The 21111-nt window shown below is 35.8% G+C and overlaps 1 protein-coding gene and 1 long non-coding RNA gene across 3 annotated transcripts in view; one reads left to right on the top strand and one right to left on the bottom strand.

Annotated features, from left to right (window-relative positions):
- The window catches only part of LOC123869026 (C3 and PZP-like alpha-2-macroglobulin domain-containing protein 8), a 234718-nt gene that overhangs the window by 102988 nt on the left and 110619 nt on the right, over positions 1 to 21111 (top strand). For both annotated transcript variants that reach the window (XM_045911747.1, XM_045911748.1), the window contains exon 3: positions 9478 to 9659. In XM_045911747.1, the coding sequence (XP_045767703.1) occupies positions 9478 to 9659 (182 nt within the window). The remainder of the gene's footprint in view (positions 1 to 9477; positions 9660 to 21111) is intronic.
- On the bottom strand, positions 3640 to 4400 carry LOC123869032. Its single transcript, XR_006796805.1, has 2 exons — positions 4143 to 4400; positions 3640 to 3849 (listed from the first exon to the last, which is right to left on the bottom strand). It is a non-coding gene; the product is annotated as an uncharacterized LOC123869032 (long non-coding RNA).

The raw sequence follows: 21111 nt of genomic DNA, 5'->3' as shown, positions 1-21111 counted from the left end.
AAGGCTGAATATATTATGACTTACCTATAATCTTCTATTTTTAGGGTTCCGTACCTCAAAAGGAAAAACGGAACTCTTATAGGATCACTTTGTTGTCTGCCTGTCTGTCCGTCCGTCCGTCGTGGCTGTCAAGAAACCTATAGGGTCCTTCCCGTTGACGTAGAATCATGAAATTTGGCAGGTAGGTAGCTCTTATAGCACAAGTAAAGGAATAAATCCGAAAACTGTGAATTTTTGGTAACATCGTAGATAACTATACTAAGTGGGGTATCATATGAAAGGGCTTTACCTGTACATTCCAAAACAGATTTTAATTTATTTTTACGCATAATAGTTTTTGATTTATCGTGCAAAATGTCGAAAAAAAATACCCGAGTACGGAACCCTCGGTGCGCGAGTCTGACTCGCACTTGGCCGGTTTTTTGTAAGAAGTACACCTATACTATCTAAAATCTTCCTGCTGTTTGTCTACCTAACCGTAAACTTAACTCGTTAGTCTTCCGAGTATTGTTCTATGCATAGTATTTGTACTTTATTTATGTGTGCCGTGTGCGTTTGAATAATCCTATTCTTTGCGTAAATGTATGAACAATCCCTCCTTCGCAAAGTGACAATGTAAGCCGGGTTATGAAATTAGTTTAGTCGCAAAGCCGCTTTGTCTAAAACATTCGCTAAAATACTCGACGAAAAAAGTCAGTTGCAGACTTACAAATGTAGAAATTTATTTAATCCAAGATTAGGCTGGCACTCTCCGAAAATCTTTTTACTAAGAGTGACAGAGTTTTAGTGCGTAGGTAGGTAGATACATTATGCAGATAAAAGGCCATAACTTTTTATTCTCAGCTAATATAAATCCATACTTTATTATTTAGAATGCGAGAGTAGGTAACTCTATTTGCCACCTTTTAAGGCTCCACTGCTGGTTTTGGTGAAATTTGGCCTGTGCCAAATTTCATCAAAACCAGCAGTGCATAGGATATTTAGATCCCGGGAAATCAAAGAGTTTTAACAGTTTTAACGAGTTTTCGTCTAGTGGGGACTTAAATCTTAGCGAGTTCTGATGACCTGGCGCAGTGAGGAGCGCTGTGGTGGGAGGTCCCGTGTTCAATTCCCGGTAGCGGTTTGGAATTTTATAATTTCTAAATCACTATTCTGGCCTGGTGGGAGGTTTCGGCCGAAGCTAGTTACCACCCTACCAGTAAAACCTTGCCGCCAAAGGATTTAGCGTTCCAGAATGATGCCGTGTAGAAACCAAAGGACCAAACCCTTCCAAGTTAACTCTCTGCCATCTTATACTGCATCATTACTTATCACCAGGTGAGATTGCAGTCAAGGCTAACTTGTATCTGAATTTAAAAAAAAGGTTGAAGTTACGAGCATCACATTTATAGCATACAAAGCTTTGCATGCTATATTTCATAATATGTTAAACACTTCTGCCATGAGGCTCCATAATAAACCTCTAAGGCCTTTCCCAATGAGACCTCAACCTAACCCATACAGCCACTTCCCAGAACCCTCTCTATGTTGTCGGCCCATCTTGAAAGAGATCGCCACACACTAAGCTTATTTCCTCGTACGCGGTCTCTACTCCACAATTTTCCAGCTCAAATATTAGGAAACTTAAAATAAATTCAATGTAAACTAGAATCCTTAAAGAAAGCACCTAAGAGCTAAGTGGTTTCCAGCAAATGTACCAGAATCAATCACTTCAATTAATTCCCCGTTTTAAAAGTGGAGTTCTTTCCAATCTAGAGAGCAAAGAACAAATGGGAGTCGCCGGAAATAGTTATGTGAAACGATATCTCAAGTGCGCGGTCACATTATTAGATTGGTATAAGATAAGCTTTTTTAAGTGAGTAATGACACTATTAGTATTTTTGTCCGATATTCATTTTATTCCCGGCAAAATTTGTTATAGTTGCCTTAGATCAGATACTACCAAGGCATCTGAATTCTTTTTTTACGAACAAAATTGTTACGACCGATATCTGAATATATCCGGTCGTAACAATTTTGTTCTTGTAACAGCTAAATATTTAAGCTCGTAAAATAGTACAGATAAAACGTAACAGCTATCTGAGGATAAATAAGATCCTACGGAAGGACAAATCCCCGATCGGATATGTGTCCAATACTCCAATGTTGCAACCCTCATCAAATTGTGACGTTATAGTGTCGTTCGTCTCGCGCATAAAACTGATCGCGTTGACTTATCTACGGCTTGATTTTACTGCTTTTGCCTTTTAAGGTTTCATACGAAAATGGTAAAAAAGACCTCCTGCTTATTTAGGTAACTATCAACTTGCAAGTTGGAATTCTCAAGCTGCCTGAGTTGTTTGAAACAAATTCAATAGTTTAAGTGGAAATTAAAATACTTTAATCGCGAGACTTAATAAAATTCTCGTGACTAAATTAGTTTAACCTGCACTTAATTGTTTTGGGTACTTCTCTGATTTGGCGCAAATCGGAGAAAATAAGAGAATTTTTTAAATTGTGAAAATTGCTGAACTAAACTAAAATATAGGTAAAATTAAAAAGAATGACCAAGTTATATCAAATTGCACCCATGAATTTCAGAGATATATGCATTTGAAATTTTCAGTTACTGAAGGTAATGATTTCTAGTGTGCTGGTAATGATTTTGGTGGAGAAGGCGTTGATGTTTATCTGATGGTAATGAAGCAATATTTCATTTTCAAAAAATAACGTGTTTCTTCATCTTATTAATCAAGTAAACAGAATTAATAACGGAAATATTGCAAACTTTAACAAAAATATTATTCCAGACATATCATCACCTATAAATTTTACTTGAAATGTATAAAATAATCATGCTGCGAGAGCATATTATCACGAAAACAAATGTTTGGTGATAGAACAGTATGAGCGAAAACATGATTATTTTAATTTGCATAGAAATGGTAGACCTGCGATGGGTGTCGTATATAAACATTTTAGTTGATGATAAAGTTAAACCCACCCTTTTGTGGACCCTGAAGTCAAAAAGAATTTGTAAAACGATTTATAGAAAATAACATGTTCGCAGACACATGTCAAGGGAATCATTGCAACATCTTGGGAATGTTAAGACATGCAATGAATACCGCACTATCAGCCTCATGAGTCATGTTCCAAAGATGTTTCTACTTATCAGCTCTTAAGGGATTAGAAATAAATGTGACAACTACTTCAGTGAGAGTCAGTTTGGATTTAGATTTGGTGTTGGAACCTGAGAAGCATTATTTGCTATAAACGTACAAGTCCAAAAATATAGAGACATGCAAACTGATGTATGAATTTCCTTCATTGATTATGAGAAAGCCTTTGACCGTGTACATCAAGTGGTACTTATTCGTCGTTTGCAGTATGTTGAACTCGTTGGCAAGGAAATAAAGATCATTAAGAACCCTTACTGGTGGCAGACTGGGACAGTAATAGTTGAAGTTGAGGAAACAGATGAAGTAGCGGTAGGCCATATGGTATGACAAGGACACATCTTATCTCCGCTTCTGTTCAACTCATACTGAGACGCTATCATCTCAGAAGCATTGGAAAATAAGGAATGGGATGTCAAGGTAAACAAATAAATATAAATAATATTAGATACGCTTATGATACTGTTTTTTTGGCTTCTAGTTCCCAAGATCTTTAGAAAATAATAGATAGCGTTTATAAATGTAGCAGAAAGTCGGGTCTAAGCATGAATCTCTTAAAGACTAAGTTTATGTACAGTATCAAGAAAACCGCAACAAACCTCAATAAGAACTCTCACATGTACAACACTCGAAAGAGTTTCAATGCACAAATATCTTGGTACATGGGTAAATGAAGAATGGGATCCAGATTCTGAAATAAAGACCTGAATTGAAATTGCCCGTGAATTATTCATGAAAATGAAAAAAGTACTGCGCAATAAGCAACTGCTACTGAAAATTACTGCGAGTAAGTTGGGTTCAAAAAATAAAAATGACAAAGATGCATCAGTAAAGATAGAGACCTAATTTTGGCGATCAAATGCAGAAAGGTCGGTTATCTGGGGCATGTTCTCAGACATGACCAGTATCAGTCGTACGCGTACTATCTTTAAGAGGTAATCTGCCATTAATAAAGAAAGGAGTATTAGTCCAATGGAAACGTACATCAGAAAGTATTTTTACTTTTGGTGAATTCCTGGCTTTCCTGGAAACTTCTTCCGTTTTATTTGTTTCAACTGATAGAGTTTCTTGTAAAGGTTTTTTATATAATCCCATCCTCGTCGCCACTGAAATGTACTACAAGAAGTTAATAACCATGGTCATTTCGATACGCCATTTTATTCGAAAACACGTCAAACCGTCGAAACAAAAGCCTAATAATTATTGACATACACCATCGACAATGTATATTACACAAAGCTAGCCCTTGACGTCAATTGTAGAGGTTTTGACAAATAAATAACATCTTTTATTACTATAGGAGTAGTATGTTCACAAGGAGCACATTATTTTTCTGTGGATGATTTTCTTCTAAATCCCTTGTTATCTTAAACAGTATTTTCTCAATCGGCTTACTTCTTTTTATTTTTTTTATATGTTTTTTTAATTTTCACGTATTTTTTTTCTCTGTACTCTTTGTTGTCTTGGAGTCAACAAAGAGTTTTGATTTTCTATTCTTCTTTAGTCTCAAAATAATCCGTAGAGTTAAGTAAGGATGTCTTCCTCACCACTGTTATTTATCTTGCTTATCGACGAAGTTATGCGTCGTGTCACCAATAGTCCGAAAGGGATATCATGGAGCAGTAGGCAACTTGAAGACCTTGACTATGCGGATGACCTTGTTCTCATATCAGATTGACTCGAATACATTAAGTCCAAATCAAAATACCTACAAGACAAAGTTCCTTAACTAGTCTGCCGATTACCACAAAGAAAACAGTGAAGATGAGGATAAGTTCTACTGCTTCAGAAGCATTTTATTTAGAAGACAAACCAATTAAACAGGTGGAGGAGTTCTATAACCTCGGTAGCATCATTTCTCCTAGCGGCGGTGCCAAGGCTGATGTCAATAACTGGATTATAAAAGCTAAAGCTCTCTCTGTTTGAATCGCTTGTAAATTCAGTCTTCTTATACAGGTGTGAAACGTGGAAACAACTATATCGCTAATCCACAGAATTCAGGTTTTCCACAATAAGAGTTTCAATGTTATTCCCCGCATTTTCTGGTCTAACACGATCAGAAATGAGGACTTGTGGTACAAATGCCAGCAACTCCCAGTTAATAAGGAAATAGCTTTGAGGCGATTGTGATTGGTCGGGCATATTTTGCGAAGAGAGGAAGAAAACGTTGCTCAAGCGGCATTTATTGAAACGTGCCTACCTGGCAGCCTGGCGGTCAAATGAGACCTGGTCGAACAACAAACTCCTAGAGGAGGCCCATTGAAGCAGACCTTAAAAGAATGGAATTCTCGTGAAACCATGTCAAAGCAGCAACCAAAGGTAGGGAGACCTAGAAAACAACTGCTGTAGCCCTAATATCCAAGAAGGAATGAAAGGACTCCATCATTCTTCTTTACGTTTCGCATATTTTTCTAGATCTTTCTTTAGTTCTTCGTTTTTGTTTGTTTTTTGTGTTTTTAGCCTGCGCTAAATTTTTTTCGCGCGTTTTTGACTATTTCTTTTCACTATAGTAGTTTCTAAAATCGATATATGATGGTTATTTTTAATATTGAAATACCACGAGGTGCAATAATTTTGAATAGTTATTTCTAAATTGCTTGGAACAATATGGGCTACTAATTCAACTGATAAGTTAAAGAATTACTGAAGATTAATATTTTGTCACGTGATTTAATGTCAAAGGATATGAAGAAAATTACACAATTTTGGAACAACATTATTTCCTGAAAAATTGATCACCTCCTTCAATTCAACATCATTACCTTCAATTTAAAAACGGAAGGAAAATTACGGTAATGATAGAGCGTAAATGAGGTTTTGGCAGTTTTAATTGTCTAACGTCGTATTTTTAAATGCAATATATATGAACATCAAACTACATACTTATGTTGTTATTAGTGCATGAAAGAAGATAAAATTATTAAGAAAAACTAATTATTTGTCCTAAAATGATGTTGAAGGTAAAGAGTGAAAAGTCGTGCCAAACACCAGTTTTGGCACTAAAAGCGTAAATATTTTTTTTTCTACAAGTGCACGGCCACTTTCCGCAACATGCCTAGATAGACTGATTATGGCTTAGTACGGGGCAGGGGAGAACGGAAGGCAATATGTATACTAGAAGGATATTTTGGAGGTGCCATCTCAGTTGCAGGTAATGACTTTTTTTCTGTGCCAAACATTTGTTATTTTTTTATGACGTAATTAAATGATTCGTACGTGTGAAAATGCATTTTAATTGCTTCTCAGGATGTATATATTAATATGTGAAAAACTCGAGCTCGTTTAATACCGTCTTCTTTGAAAATCATAGCGATTTTTCCTGAGACTCCTGTTTTACCCGCAGAAGGAGGTGAGTTTTTAATATCAAAAATATTATTTCTGAAGTAACCTTTGTAGTTACAATTTTGAATTTTGGGGCACCCGTAGCTGAATATACAAGAGTTCTTTTGTAATGCAATTCTCATCTGTAACTTCATTCATTATTTTTTTATTTGACCTGATATGTGATTTGCGCCAAATCTGAGAATCACCGTTTTAATTTGTTACGAATAACACAGCGTTAGTTTTTTAAATAAATGCTTGCCAATATTTATTACAAATTAATTTTAATTACAAAAACCAAAATTCAAAATATTAACTTTTATCCTGAAAAATTGAAGATATGCCGCCACGGTTCTCTAAAAACCTAAATTCATGCAGATGATGCTTTTAAGCCTTACCACTACCGTTCTATCATGCCGGCACAAAATAATAATACAAAAATATGGTAAGTAATACAAATAATAAACAAACGAGGTTATAGCAAAAAAAATACAAATTGATATTCCAAATAAAATATCAATAACTATTAAAAACAGTTCAACATAGGTTCAATATCTAGTTTATACCAGAAGCACAGATACAATTGAAATAAAACGTGACTATGAGAAAATATAACATTATTAAAACTGGCATAAAAAAACAGGTCACAAAACCGGAACAATAAACAAAATTTGTTGACCCAAATACAAACAAAAATAACTAGGTATCCGTAATAACACTACAGTTCAATTTATTTGGGAAGTGGGATTCAATTAAAATAAACCCTGAGCCCTAATTCGCACGAGCGTTAAAAAAGCGTTGCGTTAAAACCCGGCGTTGCGCTGAACATACAAAGTGCGCGTTAAAAAAGCGTTGACGTGTGAACAGATATGTGGGAATGCATTTGTTCTATTTGAATGCTTTTTAAACGGACGTTAAAAAAGCTCTCGTGCGAATGAGGCCTGACAGGTGCAAACTGATACACCGACGAAATCTAGTTTAATTATTGTTATTATTACAATCAAGGTTTTAATATATCTGTTTATATTAAAACCTACAATCAACTACTATACTTAATTACTATTTTGATTTTGTAGCAAAAAAATACGCCAAACAAAGTGCTTCGTAAAAATTGATTTAAAAAATCGAAATTTTAAATCTAGTTTTTATTTCAATAAATAATACATATTTTGAAACAATACTTATTGTAACTAGATGTACAATAATTTCTACATTTCTACAAGACGTGTTTTTGCTTGCCTAGTATTTATACTTACTACCTTAAGTATATACTTATACTTATAGGTAAGATAGGGTTCACTTCTTTTACAACATTACACATAGAAAACTGCAGAGTTTTTAAATGGGTCCCAGATCTCGCATAAAAGTAGACATTCATACTTTATACAAAACTTTGTTTTATCTACATGAAATTTTCCTTGAGATTTTATTTTTAAAAAGACACCATTTTGTTTTAAAGTGTTGGGTCATCATTGTCATCACAACTCATCTCACGCCCACTAAGTACCTACTGAGCTCATATCCTCCCTCAGAATGAGACGGGCTTCTCGGTTTCTGGAGCGAGCTTGGATCAGAATGAAGAAGAAGAGAAGGGTTTGGGCTACAGTTCAACACCCTGGTCGTGTACGGATTGGTAGACCTCACACACCTTCGAAAAGAACTCTCAGACACGCAGATTTTCACACTAAATTTTCTTTCATCGCTAAAGAAAGTGATGTTTAATTGATTAAGTTAAAAGTATGTCCAGGATAAACTCACACACCCAAATAGGAAGTCTTTAGTTTAGATCTATCTATCTACTAGCTATCTAGTGATTAGTGATTAAGATTATTAAACATTGGGTAGCACGACAACCATTTTTTAGTTAAAGTAATGCTTCCTTATACTAAAAGGTATACGGAGGCATTGATCATCAAAAAGTAGGAACTTATAAATAGTTAAATAACAGTAACTAAAAAAAAGCCTTGACAAATAAAATATTTCGCCCGATTTTAAAACCAGGCACGGACGAGCAACTCAAACAGCAGTCATCTATTCCACAGCAGTGTTAGCGGAGCATGGAAGAACGTCAAACAAATTCCGTATTCCATTCACATGAAGGAAATACAATAATTTGAACGTGTCCATACGATTTGTCGCATTGCAGCTGCCTGGAAGTGGATTTTTCAATATTCGTTCACGGAGTTGACTTTTCGTGCTAGTCATTTCGTCGGACGACTTATTCAAGATGGATTTGTTTATTCTGCATTCACTGTTAGCGTAGGTTTTTTTTTTAATGTTCAATATATTACAATAGAACTTAAAGCTAGCCTAGCTAATTAGGTACTATACAAATCATGCCCGCGTGGAATGGTGCCAAGAAAACTGGCTGCATTTTCCCGGATGCCATTTCAATCTGTCGCGCACAATTTATCAACTATGGTCTTAATCATTATGATCATGACCAACTCAAGCCATCGCCGGCTCATTAATGAATCCGGATCCTCTCCGATGGTTTTAGGTCGTAGTCCACCACGCTGACCAAGTGCAGATTGGCAGACAACACAACTTGAAAACCTTATGGAACTTTCAGGCATGCAAGTTTCCTTACGACGTTTTCCTTCACCATGAAATCAAGTGATATTTAATTATTAAAACACACATATTATGTCCAAAAAGTTACAGCTGTGTGCCCGGGATTGAACCCCTGACTTCTTGAAAGGAGGCAGACGTTTAAACCACTAGGCTATCACCGCTTCAAGTTTTTTTTAAATAATAAAATAGCGAGAAAATGAGTAGGCGGGTCACCTGATGTTAAGTGATTACCGCCGCCCATGAACATTTGCAGCACCAGAGGTACAGCCGATGCGTTGCCGGCCTTTGAGGAATTTGTTGATCCGTCCCTTGAATAACCCCACGTTGTAATCTAGTGGGAACACCGCCGTTCTTACACCAACAAATTATTTTGCCAGATAATAATCAAACCAGACATCTTTAAAGGTCATGCTTTTGTTCACAGTGGGTTCTCAGTGGTGGCTCCAGAGGTCGCGGTACCTGGCAAGACAACCGCTGTGCTCGTCACTCTACACGGCAGAGCTGAGGATGGCACCTTGGATCCTCTGAACGTGACCGTAAGACTTGAAACCCAAGACGCTGATAACGATGTCAAACTGCTGACTACTGCTAGCCAAATGATTACGGGTAAGTTTCTTCACTCAGACTAGAGACATTGAGAAATTAAATCAAGAGAAATGATAAAATCGGATCATACAGATCGCACCTTACGTCGCAAGAATAAATTTCTTTCCCATAGGTAGTGGGAAATATGGGATAGAAACCAGACATACTAGTGGGTCAGAATGTCCTTCCTGCCGAGAAAAACCAGCAAGAAACTCGTCGGTTGCTCTTTTCAAAGATTCGATCTACAATATGTATTATGGAGCTCGCTGGAGCGAGCTGCGAGTCAAATTCACGCTCTTTTACCATTCAAATAGTATAATCTTGAGTTGTATAATATGATTTTTCAATAGCATACTTGTAATAGATTTCGAGTCACAACAAACAAGATTATTTAAGCAAAAAATCACACCAAGTATCTGGTATACCCTCATACAACTCTTAGCTTACATTCCAAGTTTACCAATTCCGCAAGTTCGTAAATAAAACTTCCTCAGCCAGATATATCCGGATCTAACAGGAATTATTCCAAGTTCTAAGTATGAGCATGCAGCGTAAAGGTGTTTCCTCCTTGCCTAGCGAGTTATCAGCCCGCGGCAGCTTCGAACTTTCTAGAATATACTACTACTGCAGTTATACTACCAGGCAAAAACTTTTTTAGGGTTCCGTACCTCAAAAGGAAAAACGGGACCCCTAAAGGACCACTTTGTTGTCTGTCTGTCTGTCCGTTTGTCGTGCCTGTTAAGAAAACCTATAGGGTACTTTCTGTTGACCTAGACTTGTTTGGTAGGTAGGTAGACATAGCCTTATACCTTATAGCACAAGTAAAGGAAAAAATCCGAAACCGTGAATTTGTGGTTGTACATCACAAAAAAAATTTGTGTTTCAATTTTCAAAGTAATAATTTAATCAAGTGGGGTATCATATGAACGGGCTTTGCCTGTAGGTACATTCTACATTTTATTTTTTATAAAACTGTGATGAGACTGTGATTTACAGTATATGATAAGCAGTAATGTTACCAGTATACAATAATCCGAATAAGTATAATCAGAAAAAGAAGAATAAGCTGTGTTATAGAATAATCAGAATAAATATCACTTTACGATGTCTCCGGGAATCATAAACGTGTTCCGTTGTCTAGAAAACTTCACCCGTTCTTGTATTCATGACGGAAGTATCTACATTAGAAGTTTTATTGGGGTTCCACAAAACTTTGTGGGTTTAAAATTCTTTATCTCGTGTGTCTTGATGCTTTCTTTGTATTTTAAGAGGGGTCTCTCCGTCACTCGCTCCATACAAACGTAGTTCGTCTCTCATTGGAATACTAACCAATGATACTCAATGGAATTTTGTAGAAACGATCCGGGAACTAATATTTATGACTGTGGTTTTCCAGATTTTCGTTAAAATATATTCGGTTTCAAAGTTACGCGGTCTTAAATATTCACATACAAATCTTTGAGCCCTTGTAGTTTTGAAACTACATATTTTTAGAAAAATCTTAAACACCACAGGCACAGATTTAGTTTCTAAAATATGTCTGCAAAATTTTATGGACTTTGATTGCTTAATATTCAAATGAAATTGGGACTACGATTGTATGGAGTAAATGACGGAGAGAGCCCTGTTAATCCTAAAATTCGTTGAACAAGATTGACACAATATATTTTATATTCTCACTAGATGTGAAAAGAATCTCCTATAGAAAAATATGTCAATACTTATTATATTAAAATGTATAAAATGGAAAATTGTGAAAATATGCTGCACATACTTTCATGAAAAATTTCTCAATCTCAGCTCTGTGATCTCAGCACGCAGATTAGTATGCGATTTTACCAATTTTACATCTCACCAAACGTAACGTTGATAGACTTCGAATGTCAAAACAAAACATAATGAAGTCAGAGCAAAAAAAACACCCCTCTTTTTGGGTCGGGAGTTAAAAATACAGTGGATGGAACGCTTGAAATGGTCATGCAAAATTTTTGGGTATAATGATTTTTATCAAAGTCAATATATTTTAAAGCCAGAGACAGTTAGGTATAGTAAAAATCCCCTTAAGTGTTTTATTGCGTAGATATGACGCGTCTCTTTATTTGTATAGGTACCTAATAGCTGATGCCCGCGACTTCAACCGCGTAGGATTTCTGTTTTTAAATATCCCGTGGCAACTCTTTGATTTTCCGTGATAAAAATTACCTATGTCACTGTCCAGGTGTTTAACTATACAACTAAAAATCACGTCCATGTTTTCGTTGCGACGTGATTGAAGGACAAACCAACAAACCTAACAGCTATACACTGTTAGGTATCTTTTCATGCCCCCCCCCCCCCCCCCCCCCGCCCCCTTGGTACCTAGTTAAATTTTCCTGTTCGTGAATTCAGATCTAATGTTGCAACCTAATGTTCGTCAAAGGAATCAAGTAAGTAACTGTAACTCAAAGTGTTAATAGCTCAAAGCTTTCCTTTCAAAGCCAATCGAAACATGATTTCAAATCCAATTAACTGATAGGTGCCTCCATAAACATCACTTACTCCGACTGTCTCTAATCCTAGTCTAACATTACAAGCTGATTTAATCATGAAACTAGCAGATTACTGTAGTACTCTGTGTTAAAATAATTTAATGAAGGTGATAATTATGAAAGAGCATCAAAAGTGAAGGATATTTAATTAATTACGTACCTAGCACTAGAAGGATGCCCGCAACTTCATCCATGTGAATTTAGGTTTTGAGGAATCCCGTGAGAATTCTTGATTTACCGGGACAAAAACTATCCTATGTCCATCCACGGAAATAAAATAAAAAATCCTTTAAAACCCATAAACAGGTATTTAAAAAAAATGAGTTACAAATTATGAAAATAATGCAATATGAAGAGCTATCATTTAACAAACTTAATGATTTGTAGACCATAATTTTCATAAAATATATTTTCTAAACTTTGAATACAGTAATATTTTTTTTTTAAATATTTTTTTAAAAAAGAATATTAGCCATGTTAAATGACTAATATTCCCCTTTTTCTCTCCAACTAAGCGTCAGGCTTGTGCTAGGAGTAGGTACGATAATAGTGCAACGGGCGGGGTTTGAACCGTCGACCTTTCGGTTTTCAGTCCACTCCTTTACCGGTTGAGCTATTGAGGCTCTATATTGATTGCAGGTTCGTTTTTAAAATACGGACTTATTAATATTAAAAACAAACATATTATGAACAAATTTTTCGTATTCAATTAATCAATCAACATAAAAATCGATAGCTCAGTTAGGTAGGTTATAAAAAGGGTATTTCAAAGATATCGGATCACTTAATTTCATGATTGGAAATCCAATCAACCCGAGGGTATTACGATAAACACCATTTATTTGAAGCCGTTTGATTTGGTTCTGTAAATGGTATTAACATAGGTCTTGTTTGATTTAAATAAGTAAGAATAAATCAGGAGATTGAAGGCTTTATAATTTGGACTAGACAATCATGAAAATCGCAATAATTGTTTTGTGTAGAGTTTATACATCCAATATCTTAATAAATCGAATTGGTTTATTTAGCGGGTATACCCGGCTTGTGGTACTACGCTAAAAAAAAGAATAATGCATTGTTTTTTTTTTTGGTCTAATACCTACCATCTTCGTATTATTGCCTTTCTAATGAAACCGGGGGCACATTGGTTGGATGGTTTTATAGTAGGTATAAAGCGGACATAGATAGAAACAGCTGTGTATCTGTCTGTGGCAAAGTAGCTGCTAAACTAATGAACCGATTTTAATTTTGGTTTTTTTTTTTTTGTTTGAAAGGTGGCTTAATCGAGAGTGTTCTTAGCTATAATCCAAGAAAATCGGTTCAGCCATTTGAAAGTTATCAGGTCTTTTCTAGTTTTTTTATAGAGGTTATTGTGTCGGGGGTTCTTAAATTTTGAGTTATGAACTGTCAAATTACTGATGAGAGAAAGAGACACGTGCCCATGTTGTGACAACCCCTTGAATGAATAAAAAATTAACCCAAGGTTATCCCGCTACAGAATCTTTTTTAAATGTCAGTATTACCAGCAGCGCTAGTAAATTGAAAATCTTTAGTAAACGTTCAATTAATGGAAACCATTTAGCAAATTCGAGAACAGAATCAGTAAATCAAAGTGCTAATAGGTCAAAGCATTTGGTGGTTCCTTTCACAGATACCGTATCGCCCAATGAATCATGATTCGAAATCGGATCAGTTGATAGGTGCCTTGATAGACATCGTTTATTCCGAAGCCCGTTCTCGAATCATCAATTTTGAGTGAGCCTTCCTTTAGAAGTTTATTTCAAGTTTAAATAGAATCGAAATATGATAATCGTAGTTGTAAGCATAATTCGAACTCACGACTACTCATATTTTCAACCCCCGACCCAAAAAGAGGGGTGTTATAAGTTTGACGTGTGTATCTGTGTATCTGTCTGTGCCATCGTAGCTCCTAAACTAATAAACTGATTTTAATTTAGTTTGTTTTTGTTTGAAAGGTGGTTTAATCGAGAGTGTTCTTAGCTATTATCCAAGAAAATCGGTTCAGCCGTTTGAAAGTTATCAGCTCTTTTCTAGTTACTGTAACCTTCACTTGTCGGGGGTGTTATTAATTTTTATTTACACTTGTTAATATAAAGCACTGGTTTTTTCTCGACAAGTTTTTTAACACCTTTTTTTTTCAATTACATTACAGAAAAGATCAAACTAATCTATTTTAGTTTGAAATAGACAATTTTGTTGAAGCAGAGTGAACAATTTACGTGCCAGTCTTTGACGTGGTGTATTTATAAACCAACTTATTCTATAGACTGGCAACGGGCTGCCTGCTATATTGTGAAGCATGTTTAGGTGAAGTTTTAATTATTTCTGTTTATTGTTTTTTCTGTTTTCTTCTCTCTGTGTTGTGTTCCTTTACATGTGTTTTTTGTGCATTAAAGTGTTCTATATATCTATCTATCTATTTCTTTTAATAATGAATTCTAGCCCCATAAACTACCATTAGACAAAACACACATTATTTTATTACTACAGTCCAAGACCCATTGCATTTATTGTTCTCTTATGCTTTCAGTTAAGTAGTATGTAGTTTACATTCGAGCTTCACAGATAATGCCTAAACAAGCGCAAGGAAACGCTTATTTTCAAAAGAGATGATTCTATTTTCTCTGCAGTGTTTCAGTGAGCCTAACGAACCGTTAAGTCGGTGTCAGCTGCTCTTTCCACCATGAAACAAAAATTACATCTCGATGTTAAAGAAAATTTTATTGCTAGAGCTCGTTAGATTTTTTTATACGGTAGGGCTGAGTAAATCTAAATATATGAAACGAAAAGTTGACTGACTGACTGACTGATTTACTGATCTATTAACGCACGGCTCAATCCACTGGATGGATCGGGCTGAAATTTGACACACAGAGAGCTATTATGACGTAGACATCCGCTAAGAAAGAATTTTTGAAAATTCAACCCTTAAGAAGGTAAAATAGGGGTATGAAATTTGTGTAGTCCTCGGAAGAAATCGCGGGCATAAGTTAGTATTATACTCTTGTCTCTGTCGTCATCATGGTAGTTTGTGTCGCTATGCGTAAAGTGTTACTTACACACACAAGTGTTCGAACTTGTCGTCACTTTTTGAAATATAATTTCGTCAGCATTGACTGTCTGCATTTTTATAATGCCTTTGACATAATAAGTAGGTTTGTAATCTCGTTCGTGATACAAGCGTAGTACCAGTTCACTCTAGTAGTGCATAGAGTTTCATCTAATACCGGTTTCCCACGGTGTGTAATATTGCGTGCGAACGTGGACCATCCCACATCGACGCATCATGGAAAGAGCATCGTCCGTGGTAGCTCAGACACGTCGTCATCGTCGTCCGAGTCTTGTGCCGCGGTGCGTGGCTGTACGTGCTATTTGCCGTGCGTAATAATCCGCGGCACCGTGGGAAGCCAGTATTACAACATAAAAATAGAATGTTCCATATTTACTCGGTCGTATCCGACGAGCGTAACGTGTTCACTGAAGAATGTTCCCCTTTACGGCAATATCTAATTTTTCCGTTCCATCTGGTGGAAGGCGCAGCTGACATCGAGCGCGCGGTTCGTTAGGCGCGCTGCAAAGCAAATCGAATCCTTCAGCTAAATGAAATTAGTGAGTACTTGCCACGTAAATTGTTGGAACTAGAATTGGCCACGTTTTTTTAATACGACTATAACAGGGAGGGTTACTTTTGTGTGCGTGTACTTGTGTAGATTCATCGGTCGTCTAAACTGATAATAATATAATGGAATACACAAATTTCAAACTTTTTTAATTTTTTAAATTTAGCGGACGTATCAGTTATAATAGCTATCGGCATGCCAAATTTTAGCCCGATCTGTCCGGTAGTTTGAGATGCCCGTTGATAGATCAGTCAGTAAGTCACTTTTTAACCCCCGTCTAAAAAAGAGAGGTGTTATAAGTTTGACGTGTGTATCTGTCTGTGGCATCGTAGCTCCTAAACTAATGAACCGATTTTAATATAGTTTTTTTTTTGTTTGAAAAAAAAAAATTTTCTAAAATCGAATTAAATCGGTAAAGATATCAGCTCTTTTCTAGTTTTCTTAAATAGAGGTTTTTTGTCGGGGGTTTCTAAATTTTGAGTTATACATATTTAGCAAAACACTGATATCAAGTAATAGATTACTATAAAATTTATTTATCAAAGTATATCTTTATTTGTCGATGTTTAATTTTGTGGCCCACAAAATTCATTATTAAAACTCCAGAGGTACCTTAATATCTAACCTGTCAGAGCAGATTAGTTACCTACGCAAAATCGGTTGAAAGTTTAATAAAAGGTAAACATAGTTTATTTATCATAGAAATCATTTTAATCGACGTGTTATGGAAAGTTTTGTTTGTTTTGTAAACAATTTTCATGATTTATACAGCAGCGGTGCGAAGTTGAAATTAGTTTTGGGTTAACACAGTGTTGTAGGTTGTTTGGTAACGTATGGGGACAAAGTTCTACTTTAAATAAACATGGTTTGATACATATTTTTAGTGTTCCATTTTAAAGAGTAAAAAATGGAACAAAATTTGGAACCACCTCGACATCTTTCTGTCTGTCACAGTAATTTTATTCAGAATTTCCATGTAATATATGTGGGCGTGTGTGTGTGTGTGTGTGTGTGCGTGTGCGTGCGCGTGTGGATAAATGTTCAATTTGCAAAACAAACCTGATTTGCCGAACAGGAAATGTGTCAAACCTGTAACTTTTAAATGACATCACAGTAGTAAAAAATCTGAAAATCCGTCAATCTGCACTTGATCAGCGTGGTAGACTAACCCCCTTCTTATTGTGAGAGGAGACCCGTGCTCAGTAGTGAGCCGGCGATGGGTTGATCATGATGATTGAAAAATAGCAAAGAATCAGCGTGAGCGTTCAGCGTGGAAATTCCGCCTGTATTACCAAAAAACAGTTTTCGCGCAAAAAAAAACAATCCAGCCTCTAATTCTGTTACAATGTATGAATACGAAAACCCGAATATTCCCTATAACAGCAGTTTACGTGCAAGCTTTGTAGATGAATATTTACATGGGAAGGCCAGGATCATGAAAATCTGTAAGTGTACGTTTATAAGTGGCACTTACCCGCATCATTTGCATGCTATTCAAGGGAAAATATGAAAACTCTTTCCCACAATCCAATGGTTTCCCGCTGAAAAATTCCATTGAATGAACTGTAGTTGTTTGTAGTCCGAACAAAGGCAATCTCCTCAGATTTCTATGCAAAAGGTTGTGTACGTAGATACATGCAAAGGTATCGATAACAACGTAGCATCGATAGTTTTGTTATGATATCGTGTTTGGGTGTTTCCGATTGGTATTGCAAGCTTCACTCCTTCATTTATGTCTGTTGTTACATCTATTTGAACCACATTTCACATAAGAATATTTAAATATGTTAAAGGAAAATGTGACTGACTGAATGATCTATCAACGCACAGCTCAAACTACTAGACAGATCATCCGGCTGAAAGGTAGGTATGTAGATAGCGATGACGTAGACTCCACCAAGAAAGGATTTTTGAAAATTTAACCCCTAACGGTGTAAAATAGGGGTTTGAAATTTGTGCAGTCCACGTGGATGAAATCGCGAGTATACCTAAGCTACGGCTAATATAAGGGGTGAAAGCTTGTATGAGAGTTCGTTATTCAAGTTATATCCATGAAAATTGGTATTTGGACTTCTGTTAAAAATTCCAAAATTCTCGGAAATTCCTCTCCCTCTTTGGTTTTCAGAAAATTTACTTGAGCGAAGCCACAGCGGGTCCATTAGTGGAATAATAAAATATCGATGCTTTTGTTTTTGCGAATCCCTATTCGCACGTACAAAATTTTATATGGTATATCGCCTCTTTGTGTTCATGGAAATTTTATGTCGCCTGCCGCCGCGCCGGGAATAATAAGCAGCCAATTTAGAATTTGGTGCCTTTTAAAAGATTTCTCTCTAAATTCCTCTCTTTTTAAGCACACCGGATTATTTTTGATAGGCGGCCGCTTGTGACTGACAACGGCCAACAAAGACTTCTTTATTCGTATTATGCGAACATTAGAGTTTGTGTTTTACATAGACCTTTTCTTTTCGTAAGAACACTTGTTTATTTTTAATCTTCTACGAGTATATACAAGTCGCATTAGATTCGGTAAAATGTTAATAAATATTTGACTGTTTATAAGCTTTGTATTTTTTACATTAAGCTCATACCTCGACTTTAAAGAGTTCCAGAACAACTAATATGAGATAAATATAATATCTATGATATCTATATTGTGATGACAATTAATAATTTATTATTTTAATACAGTGCCATAACTATTAAATATATGTGACAAAACTTGCGTCAATTTTTTTTATTGGTATGTTTGAACCAAATGAATTGAATTGAATTGAAAAAAATTGATAACATAAATCAATTCTAAGTCAAAAATGCTGTTTACCATATTCCACTCAGAGCATCCGTGCAATTTTCAAATGGAACATGTCAATCGGTGAGTTTCTGCATCCGAGCGAATTGAATTGTACATTCCACAAAACATCACACGCTTGTCAATATTTCAAAAACAAATTCAATGGAATGCCGCCTTTTTGCGGTTATTCAATTCTGTCAACGACTCAATTTCTTTTCTTCTGGCATTAAAAAACTATTTCATTTTGATTTTGTTTTGGCTTATCCTTTAATCACGTCGGATCGGACTCGCATACCATTCCGTACCATCGAACAAGAAATAATACTTTTTAATTTGGTTTAATTTTCATGGCGGCTATTTCGAATTTTTTGTATTTGTTGTTATAGCGGCAACAGAAATATACATTATGTCAAACTCTCTACCTATTACGGTTAACGGGTGGACAGACGGGTGGACTGACGGACGGACAGCAGAGTCTTAGAAATGGGGTCCCGTTGGCACCCTTCGGGTACGGAACCGGAAAAGATTTAGATGGTGCATGTTATGAAGAAATGAAAAAAAAAAAGATTTTACTCATTCACAGCACTAGGTATAAGGTTATGCCGTAGGAGTTCTACGTAGCTACTCGAAGCGTGACAACGTGAAATTCCCAGTGAAACTTTTAATTGAATCTACGTGAAGAGTCAATGGATACTTTCCTAATTATTCCGCGCACAACAGATTCGGGACGCTGTCGGGAACACGTGTCGGTGACAAATTGCTTCCTTGATTAAAAATTTAAATAGTGAAATTCTGAAACGACATCGGCCATACAAATTTCCATGGTAGCTTTATTCAGGAACTAGAGTTTTGACTAGTCCAAAGTTTAGAGTTAGTTTTATGTAACGAATGTAACTGTATTTTTTATCTAGAACAAAAACAATTATAATAATTTCTATTTAGAAAAATGAACTTCATATTTGCGCATTTTCGAGGATTCTTACAAAATCTCGCAAATCTTGGGGCTCTAGCAAAAATTTTATAATTTAGGGATACAACGTTTTTCAACACAGTCTTTAAATTAGGTTCATCGATACAATATCATAAATGCACTAAAAGGCAAAAATGTGAAGCTTCTACATATAATAATTACATCGATTATGCATCGATGTAACTAAAGTAACAGAGTATTTTCGTAAAAATACTGATATTCCTAAAATGTCACCGGCGCGGTATTGAGACGTTCGTTAGGACTACGAGTAAATACCCCGATATCACGCTTTGGAAAACTCAATACGGTTCACTGTTCTCGTTAGCCGAAGATTTTCCTTTTTTGCAATATAATAAAAAAAAAACTAAAGCTAGCTTTTTCCCGCTAACAAAAACCTAGGCTAACTCGTTTCCTGCTGGATATCTGACAGCTAGTCTGAAACCGTTTTAGTTTTCTAGTTTATAATATCGAATATGGATATTAATTTTTAGTTTGTATTTCACACTAATATTATAAAGGCGAATGTTTGTATGTGTGTGTGTGTGTGTGTGTGTGTGTGTGTGTGTGTGTGTGTGGACGGATTTGGCTGAAATTCAGAATGTAGATAGATAATATTCTGGATTAGCACATAGGCTACTTTTTATCCCAGAAAATCAAAGAGTTCCCACGGGATTTCGAAAAACCTAAATCCACGCGGACGAAGTCGCGGGCGTCAGCTAGTATCTAAATAAGAATAATACTAAGAAAAAACCGGCCAAGTGCGAGTCAGACTCGCGCACCGAGGGTTCCGTACTCGGATATTTTTTCAACATTTTGCATAATAAATTAAGAGCACGCATAGAAATGAATAAAAAACAGTTTTAGAATATACAGGTAAAGCCATTTCATATGATACCCCACTGGGTATAGTTATCTTACTTTGAAAATTGAAAATACCTACTAATTATATTTTGTTGATGAACAGTTGAACACATTTTTTTTTTGTGATGTAACCACAAATTCACGGTTTTCCAATTTTTTCCTTTACTTGTGCTATAAGACCTACTTAACCTACCCATGATTTAAGGCACATTCTAGGTCAATGGGAAGTATTCTATAGGTTTTCTTGACAGACAGGACAGACGGACAGACAAAATATATACAACAAAGTGATCCTATAAGGGTTCCGTTTTTCTTTTCGAGGTACGGAACCCTAACAATAACTTTACAAAAATTTTAAAATGCAATTTTGTTGATATCCAAGAGCATAACTCCCAAAGTTTCCGAGTGCCATATCCTGGCCGTATCTATCAAATGCACTTCGAGTTTCTACATCGTAGCAAAACACATCAAGAGATCTTGAAAATTTTCTCAATTTTATGAGAGACTACTTTGTTGCTTGTATTGATCAAAGTTTGACAAACTACTTGATATCTTTTAGTTATTGACTAAAAGATATCAAGAGTGATAGAAGAGATAAAATTTACTGTAAGTAATCCAATGGTTTTGTTCTTTTGTTTTTTTTCTTTATATCAAGCTAAGCCACTCTGGCTTCTCTCAA

The sequence above is a fragment of the Maniola jurtina genome, chromosome 10 (genome assembly GCF_905333055.1).
Source record: "Maniola jurtina chromosome 10, ilManJurt1.1, whole genome shotgun sequence".
NCBI classification, from domain to species: domain Eukaryota; kingdom Metazoa; phylum Arthropoda; class Insecta; order Lepidoptera; family Nymphalidae; genus Maniola; species Maniola jurtina.
Note: the sequence above shows the minus strand (reverse complement) of the source record. Positions and strands in the feature narration are given on the sequence as shown.